This window comes from Carlito syrichta, unplaced genomic scaffold (assembly GCF_000164805.1).
Source record: "Carlito syrichta isolate Samal-C Ts95f unplaced genomic scaffold, Tarsius_syrichta-2.0.1 Scaffold305755, whole genome shotgun sequence".
Lineage (NCBI taxonomy): Eukaryota > Metazoa > Chordata > Mammalia > Primates > Tarsiidae > Carlito > Carlito syrichta.
In genome coordinates, this window is record NW_007249851.1 from 145,202 (window position 1) to 154,900 (window position 9,699).

At 38.4% G+C, this 9,699-nt stretch overlaps 1 protein-coding gene across 2 annotated transcripts in view; it reads right to left on the reverse strand.

Annotated features, from left to right (window-relative positions):
- UBR2 (ubiquitin protein ligase E3 component n-recognin 2) overlaps positions 1-9,699 on the reverse strand; it is a 112,028-nt gene that overhangs the window by 7,328 nt on the left and 95,001 nt on the right. For both annotated transcript variants that reach the window (XM_008062570.2, XM_021714749.1), the window contains exons 36-42: positions 9,431-9,527; positions 9,192-9,259; positions 7,807-7,942; positions 6,362-6,452; positions 4,743-4,873; positions 3,014-3,122; positions 852-908 (exon numbers count right to left, since the gene is read on the reverse strand). In XM_008062570.2, the coding sequence (XP_008060761.1) occupies positions 852-908; positions 3,014-3,122; positions 4,743-4,873; positions 6,362-6,452; positions 7,807-7,942; positions 9,192-9,259; positions 9,431-9,527 (689 nt within the window). The remainder of the gene's footprint in view (positions 1-851; positions 909-3,013; positions 3,123-4,742; positions 4,874-6,361; positions 6,453-7,806; positions 7,943-9,191; positions 9,260-9,430; positions 9,528-9,699) is intronic.

A 9,699-nucleotide genomic window follows, 5' to 3' on the forward strand; every position in this document is an offset into this window, starting at 1 on the left:
AAAGTAAACAAATAGAACAGACAATTTCCTCTAGTCTTCTAACATTTATGGATGATGTGTTTAGTAGAGAACCAGGGAGATATAGACCGAGTGTTCCTTATTCAAAATTCTTGGGACCAGAAGTGCTTTGGATTTTAGAGTTTGGAATATTTGCATTACTGGTTCAGCATCCCTAATCCAAAAATCCCAAATCCAAAATGCTCCCATGATCATGACTTTGAGTGTCATGCTGGTTGCTCAAGAAGTTAAAAATTATGAATTTTGGGTTTTTGGATTAGAACCACTGTGAATTTTGAATTCTGAATTTTGGGTTTTTGGATTAGAGATATTCAACCTGTATTAACAGCTGAAACACATTTGTTAAGACCCAGTAGAGTATACGCCACTACAGAACCAGAGTAAAGGTTACATAAAAAGGAATGAAGAAAACATAAATATAAAAAGGATTGGTCATGACTTGATAGTTACTGAAGGTGAGTGATGAGTATGTGGAGTCTCATTACTCTATTCTCTAGACTTTTGGATAGTTTGAAACTTCCCATAATAAAAGACAGAAAAAGAATATAGCTAAGAAAAATCTAAAAGAGGACCTATATTTTTTTAAAGCAAATATTCCAAAATATAACAGTTGTATTTGCCTCCTCTGCAGGAATAATGGGGTATACTTCTGTTCATAATTCCGACTTCTACAAACTCCTATTATTAGATTAAGAAGGAAGTATGAAGGCAAGACATGCTACCTCTTGAAATCACTGAAGGCTTGAGAAGTCAGTTTGGAAGGAATATAGCACTTACATCCTGCTTCCCCCCCATTTCCTACCCCAGCCAAGTTTTTGACAATTTCAACTTACCTTATAGCATCTCTTTCACCTTCTAGGTATCTTTTAACTTCATTATTTTGACACCAACTTTAATGTAAACAAAGGGGGAAAAAAAAGCACTTTCACTTTTCAAGGGCTAGAACGAAAATGATCCCTCCCCTACAGCCAATAAGAGGAAAATAATCTTCTTGACTAGATATATTTACCTCATCAAAAGAAGCCTGGAGAAATACATTTTGCCTGCAACTTTTGAAATCAGAAGAATATTTTCTAAAAGCAAGAATGCTTAATATATTAAAATTTGTGGCTACAAACATTATTATCTCACTAATTTGGATACTCTGGAAAAACCAATCTAAATTAATGACAACTTATACTATCTGGAGCTAGAACACCCGCATTAAAAAAAATTCTTAGCACAGTAAAACATGCATAACATAAAGCTTATTACCAAGTTAGCCATTTTTAAGTTTACAGTGCTATGGCATTAAGTACATTCATACTGTTGTGCAACCATCAGCACTATCCATCTCCAGAATTTGTCACCTTTTCCTATTGAAATGTTGTACTCATTTAAAAACTAACTTCCCTCCCCTAGCCCCTGGAAAGCACCACTCTATTTTCTGTCTCTACGAATCTGACTACCCAAGGTATGTCTTAAAGTGCAATCAGGCAGTATTTGTCTTTTTGTGACTGGCTTATTTCACTTAGCACAATGTCCTCAAGGTGCATCTGTGTTGTAGCGCGTGTCAGAATTCCCTTCGCTGTGTGCATATACACACCACATTTTGCTTATCCATTCATCTGCTGATGGACAGTTTGGTTGTCTCCATTTTTTGGCTATTGTGAATAATGCTGCCATAAATGTGGGTGTGTAAGTAATGACCTCAGTCCCTGCTTCCATTTATTTAGCAATATAACTAGAAGTGGAATTACTGTATCACAAGGTAATTTTGTGTTTATCTTTCTGAGGAACTGTACTACTGCTTTCCACAGTGCTTCTATCATTTGCTATTTCCACCAGCAATGCCAAAGGATATCAGTGTCTCCATACCCTTGTCAAAACTTATTCCCCCCTCCTTTTTTTAAATGGCCACACTAACGGGTGTGAAGGTATCTTACTGTGGATCACCACCCATGACTAGTCATGTTGAACTTCTTTTCATGTGCTTATTGGCTATTTGTATATCTTGTTTGGAGAACTGTTTATTCAAGTCCTTTGCTCATTCAGTTATTTTTTTTAAAGAGAAAAGTTCTCCCTCTGTTGCCCAGGCTGGAGTGCAGTGGCACAATCATAGCTCACTACAGCCTCGATCTCCAACAATACTCTAACATTAGCCTCCAAAGTACCTAGGACTACAGGCACAAGCCACTATGCCCGGCTAATTTTTTGTAAAGGTACGGTCTGTGTATATTGCCCAGGCTGGTCTCGAACTTCTGGCTTCAAGCAACCTTCCTGCCTTGGCCTCTCAAGGTCCTGGGATTATAGGCGTAAGTCACAATGCCTGGCCTTTGCCCATTTTTTTTAGTTGGGTTGTGTTGTTTTTTGCTATTGAGTTGTAGGAATTCTGGATATATATTTCTGGATATATACATTCTGGATATTAACCCCTTAATAGACATTAGATCTGCAAATATTTTATCCCATTTTTGGAGAAGAATAGTTATATATCTTAACTCAGTTACGTGATATGATTGACAGGCCAATTTCTCTAGATTTCACTAAAAAGTGAGGGTATTGAAGTAGATAGCCTCAAAGCTTCTTTCAGTTTTAAAAATCTGTGCAAAGCCAGTAGTGGTATTGTGTGCTATAGTCCCAGCTAATCAGGAGGATGAGGTGGGAGGATTGTTTGAGCCCAGGATTTCAAAGTCAGCCTAGGCAACACAGTGAGACTCCCATCTCTTAAGAAAAAAAAAAAAGTCTATGGAACAGAATCCTTTACAAGCAAGTTCACATAAGAAAATAAACATTTCTACCACCAGTCCCTCTCCATGCAAATCTATGCTATTCACTAGCTTGGCAAAAATCTTACCCAAAAGCCTGATTCCTAGCTAAAATGGCCTAATCATTGTAGTTTGAATTGCATGTGTTAATTCTACCAGACTATTTAAGAATTTTGTCAGGGATGTGACAACTAAAGTTTGGTTCCACAGATTATTCAACACAATGAAGAAAAGAGTACAATCATTACCTTTCAATCAGTGAATTCATTATCTCACTATTTTCTTGAAAAAGGCAAATCAGGTTGTTGGGTAGGGAAAGATAGTTACATAAATGTTCAAAATGGCTTGTTCCAGAAACTGCAAATGAAAAGAGCAATGAACATAACAACTAAGAGCATATCCTTCATGAGAGTAAGCAATAGCAGAACTTAAAAAAGAATGAAAGAGTTAAACTTTGCTAAGTCTGTAACTTGTAGGAAGTTAACAGAATGGTATGTGGAAGGAATCCATGAAAAATGACACAATGGATAGAGTGGAGTCAGGTAACTCCTACATCAGACTGTATCTCAGCTTTACCACCTGCAAAATTGTGCACCTGTACAATCAACTTGACAGGGTTACTGTGAACATTAAATGACAAAAATAACGTGTGGGTACTCTGGAAAAGTATCAAGCAGTACAGAAATCTAAGATGGCTTCATCATGAGAGATGGATTTAAATGCTAACTCTAATCATCACTGCAAATAATTTGGAAGACTAAACTACTCTATATGGTGCCTGGGCAGCAAACTGAATAGAGATGCCAGTCAACTAATCTTTTTTTTTTTGTTGGAGTCTCACTCTTGTTGCACAGGCTGAAGATGCAGTGGCACACTCACGGCCACCGCAGCCTCGACCTTCTGGGCTTAGGCAATCCTTCTGCCTCAGCCTTTCAAGTACTGGAACAACAGATGCATGCCACCACGCCTGGCTAGTCCTTTTTTTTTTTTTTTGGTGATTTATTGTAGAGACCAGGTCTCACCAAATTGCCCAACCTGGTCTTGAACCCCCAGGCTCAGGCAACCCTCTCGCCTTGGCCTCCCAAAGTGCTGGGATTACAGGCTGAGCCACCATGCCCAGTCAACCAACCTTTAAAGAGTGGTATGTACACTCTTTAGAGAATACAGAGACATAATCAAGTCCACCTTTACGCTACTTTCATGGAATGAATCAAAACAGAACATGAAACACTGTGAAAGACCAAACTGACTCCCACTTAAAATCAGATTTAGGCTGGGCACGGTGGCTCATGCCTGTAATCCCAGAACTTTGGGAGGTAAAAACAAGAGGATTGCCTGAGCCCAGGGATTTGAGACCAGCCTGAGCAACTTGGTGAGACCTCTACAATAAATCAAAAAATTAGCCCGGGGTGGTGGTGTGTGCTTGTGGTTCCAGCTACTTAGAAGGCTAAGGTGAAAGAATCGCCTGAGCCAAGCAGGTCAAGGCTACAGTGGCAGTGAGCATGCCACTGCACTTCAGCCTGGGTGACAGAGTGGACTCCAACTCAAAAAAAAAACAATAAAATAAAATCAGATTTACATGTAATTGTGGGTATTCTGGATTTTAATGCTATATGTGTTACAAGTTAAAAAAAACTTGAAACTGTTAGTTTTTACTTTTTGGAACCTGAGGAAACCTGTTTATAAATAATATATAATTGAACATTTTAACATCTGAAAGCAAAATTAAGATCTTTATGGGAAAAGTGTTTTGCAAATATAAAAACACTTACACAGAATGGTACATGTACTGAGATCCAAATAAAAGCAGACATATACATAAACAAGCATTTTTAGTCTATAAACACATGCATCCTCATAGTCAATTAGCTATGCTTTAAATTTTTAATCAGTTTTCATTTTTGCAAGTCACTTTTATATTTGTTGGAGTAAAAGACTACAAACATTTCCTACAATTTGAAAGAAATTAGAAATTACCTTGAATGTCAGGTGGGGAAGGAACTCCATTTAAGTAATGAAAAAACAAAGCTGAACACTTCAGGAAAGGCATGATTCCAGCTCTGACACTCCTCAACAGATGCCAGCCAGAGGGTATTTCTTTCAAGGCACTGAGAAAAAGAAAATAATTATTGGGAAATCTAATAAGACAAGGTCACTGTATTTATATAGCACAGTGTGAAAACAGAGATAACCATCAACTGTCATCTGGAACCGAGGGGAAATATTTTCTTTTTTTTTTTTGAGTCAGGGTCTTACTCTGTCATATAGGTTGGAGTGCAGTGACATGATCATGGCTACTGAAGCCTCGACCTGCTGGGCTCAGGCAATCCTTCTACATCAGCCTTCCAAGTAGCTGGAACTACAGGTGCATGCCACCACACACAGCTAATTTTTTTATTTATTGTAGAGACAAAATCTTGCCAAATTGCCCAGATTGGTCTTGAATCTGTGGCATCAGGCAACCCTCTCGCCTCAGCCTCCTAAGGTGCTGGAATTACAGATGTGAATCACTGTGCCTGGCTGGAAATATTCTTAAAAGGAGTTAACAGGACAGTGGCTGCCCTGAGTATTACGCAATGGTGGGTATAAGTAGTGATATAGCCTCTAATGCTGCTATTAAAGTTTATAAAAGTAATATAGTAACATAAAGGAAAAAAATGTGAAAAATGAAAAGCTGCCCAGGCTGGACTTGAACTATTGGGCTCTCAAGGAATCCTCCTGCCTCAGCATCCTGAGTATTGCTGGCTCTTTTTATTTTTTATTTTTATTGATTGTTTTTTGAGACAAAGTTTCTCTTTGTAGTCCAGTCTGGAATACAGTGGCATGATCACAGCTCACTGCAGGCTCAAACTCCTAGGTTCACGTGATCCTCCTGCTTCAGCCTCCCAAGTGGCTGGGATTATAGGCATGTACCACTGTACCTGGCTTCTATAGGCCATCATTTTTAATAGATTTATAATATTTTGGAATATATCAATCATAACCTATGCCTAACTATTCTCCTGTAAACAGATTACTTTCAATTCTTTGCTAATATAAATAAATCAGACTGTACCTCATTATATACCTATAGTTTTTTCCTATTTGCTGAACTATTTCATTAGTGTGGGTTCTCAGAAATTTTTATAGGTTCTGGACATACACTGTTAAAAGCTAAGTGAAACTAGCAAATCTCAATGACTCCAACAATAAGTGAAGTTCTAATAATTTTACTTCATTCCCAACACTACTGAATCTGAATATTACCTTAAAAACTTTACTTTGCATTTTAAAATTCCTAACGAGACAATGTAGGTTATAGAATAATAACTTTCCAAAGTACATTCCATCTATCCATTGGTCTGTGCCAGATCCTCTGAACAAATGAAGGGTTCCAAAGCCAAATAAATGCAAGAAGTTCTGCACACTATTACCTTCCTCTCAGATTTCCGATTGTGTGAGTATATGAGTAATTCAGAAGGCTTGCACATCACTCCTTGTCCTCTTTTTCAAAACATAAACAATTCCCCTAAACTAACAAATGGATTGCTTTCTCCTGCTATTGTTGACTATTAATATTGAGAGAAATGCCTATCAAGTAAAGACCACAATCTCACCTTCCTGTATACTGCTGAAGTGTTTTATACAAAGCAAGAACTGCTGCTTCTTCTTCACTGGTGGAAGTTTCTTGATCCATGCCATTCTCTTCTGAAAGAAAAGGAAACACTAATACTCCGGATTTTCCAGTTAAGTGTTATCAAAAGGATTGATGGCCATATCATTTAAGCATGCAAATATAACCACACAGTCACGTATCACATGAAATGTTCCCACAAAACCTACACAATTTTAACCCCTCAAGTGGGAGCACAGTATTGATGTTCATCAGATCCAAGAGTCAGTTGGCATGTTTTGAGTAAAATCAGCTACATATATTGTCTCAAAATGCTTGAAAAACATGTTAATGATGAACTCATGGGTGCATTAACAAATATGTAAGTTAAAAACAAAACTGGCATCCTAAAATGGAAAATTCTAAGGCGCTTAACTACTACCTTACTTAAATATTACTGAACTTATGAAATAAAAAAAGTAAAAGCATTCATATTGCTAGGGTTTTTTTTTTTGTTTTGTTTTGAGTTGGAGTTTCATTCTGTCGCCCAGGCTGGAGTGCTGTGGCACACTCACCGCCACACCAGTGTTGACCTGCTGGGCTTCAGCGATCCTTCCGCCTCAGCCTTCCAAGTAGCCAGAACAGGCGTGTGTTACCACACCCAGCTAATTTTTTTGATTTATTGTAGAGATGAGGTCTCGCCAAGTTGCCCAGGCTGGTCTCGAATCCGCGGGCTCAGGCAATCCACTTGCCTCGGCCTCCCACAGTGCTGGGATTACAGGCTGAGCCACCGAGCCCGGCCGCTAGGGGATTTTAACAGGAGAAAAAAACTTGTTTCAAAACTTTTCATGTGAAGAAAAACAGAAAAAACAAGTAGCCTGATTGCAATTCATGTATAGCTGGGCTTGGTGGCTCAGCCTGTAATCCTGCACCTTTGGGAGGCTGAGGTGAGTGGATTGCCTGAGCCCGCAGGTTCGAGACCCGCCTGGGTAGGCGAGACCTCATCTCTAGAATAAATAAAAAAAATTAGCCGGGCGTGGTAGCGTGTGCCTGTAGTTCCAGCTACTTGGAAGGCTGAGGCGGAAGGATCGCCGGAGCCCAGCAGGTCGAGGCTGTGGTGGCCAGGAGCGGCCACTGCACTCCAGTCTAGACAACAGTGAGACTCCAACTAAAAAACAAAAAAAATAATAATAATAATTCATGTATAATTCTCATCTACTTTTTTCCTCTACTTTTCTTTTTTAGATTAGAAAACATAGTTTATTTAGAAAGTAAGTGAGGGAGGGGAGGGGGCCAAAGCCAAGAAACATGGCAACAGCCATAGCTTAAAAAGCACATGGCCACACCAGAGTCCAGTAAGGCAATGGCCCCTACTTTTTTTTTAATTGAGCAAACTCAACTACTTCTTTGAAGAAGTGCCCCCTATACCAAAAAAAGGGCAAGAGTTACCTGTACATGAGGTAAGTAAGATCTGGATGATGTGTGCCATAGTAACCAGATGAAAAATGTGGAGGTCTCCAGTGCCAAGGCTGATCCCTGAAAAATCTTGACACTGCAGCGCAGGGAAAGCGAGCACCAAGCCCACCTAGAACCAAACACAGAACATCAGAAAGATTTTGCCTTTCCTTTCACAGCTAAACACAATTCCAATTTCTCATTGTAACCCCTCCTGAGTTCAGTCCTTCCTTTAAGAAACCTTTGTTCTTACAGGGTATACATGTTAGAAAATCCACTAAGATTGGTCAAATGAAATGACTTAAGAGTTAAAGGAGTCCTGACAGGCACTATCACCTTATTTATCCTATGGGTTCCCTATACACAGCTTATTGTTACTAATAAAAGAAGTAACACTTGCAGTCTTTCCAGGGAGTAAGCAGTTGAAAAGCCATGGGTTTTAGACCCACAAAGACCTAGATATGAAACATAGCTTCCCTTATAAGCTTTTTAAAAAGACAAGTCAACACCTCAGAGCCTCAGTTTCCCTACTGGCAAACTAGAGATAACATATATATGTGCTCTAAATAGCTTAGAACTAAGAGTTAACATAGGTGAAAGCAGCAGGTACACAATAAATGCTGGCTCTATTAGCCTCCTGCTGCCTGGATGGTAGTGCAAGTGCTAGCAGTTTTAGCAGCAGCATTGAGAACAATAATAGCTAACATTTATTAGGAATATATTGCTCTAGGCTTTTCACTTGGACTAACCCATTGAGATCTGACATAATCATATAAGTACTAACCAATTACAAGGTACAGGTTCATGGAATAAGGGGACAGCACTTGGGGCTGCTGGGTGTGGGAGTGCACTTTGTATACTGTATAAGAGAACCAGTTGAGGTGGGGCTGAAATCTGGCCATCCACTGCTTGAATATCTGTGTACTGGCACTAGCCCTGCTCAGATGATGTACCTTTTCCTTAATCATTAAAAGGAGTTGTCTGCCACCAAGTAGTGTAACCACAGGGCTGTATCTGCCCAGATTTTCTAAAAGGAACAAAAGCAGTGTATGGGCTAGAAGTTGCACTTATGTTGCTGGTATTACTTTGATCTTTTCATAGGTTAAAGCATAAAGAGGTGAAATTACTGACCTCAGCTACAAGGCAAATAAGAGTTGGAGGATGTCTATTTTCACTGGGAATTTAAAAATGCAAAGCAAATTGGCATAATACGTTTTTAGGGTATTTTGATATCTTTAGCATTTTCTTTTTGAGGTTTCCTATAAACAATCATACTCGAGGTGGTAAGAGTAACGTCTACTTCTACACTATTCACCAAAACTAAGGTAAAGTTATGTAGTATGATAAAGAGAACTTCAAATAAGTAGTAAAATACTCACCAACAAATGAAACATGTCAATATCTAATATGCATGGAAGGTCTTCATGGCTGCCATTAGGTACCAGTGCTAAAGATTTAAAGAAGAATACATTAGCACATTTCACATGCCAACATAAGTTAAAATACATATAATCTAGTTTAAATTTTTAAAATTAAATTAAAATTTTGAAAGATATATATGAATTTATAAGCTAAAACTTAAACATAAAACTTGTGTTGTAAATGTATTAATACTCACACACAAAAAGTTTACAAAAGTGTCCTTGCACCACTGAAAGTGATGCCACTGTCCAATGTGCTGCTGCAAATCTTGTTAGTGACCTAAGACAGTCATCCTGAAATAAAGAAACAGACAAAATTAATAAAGAAGCCAACTTAAGAAGTAGCTATTTTCTTTTAGGAATGTGCTTCTTTTAGGAATGCTAGTTCAGAGCACAGCTGGATGCACAATGAAATCACTCTAGACAGAATAGAATTGAAACTGTGATATCTTTTTTTTTTTTTTTT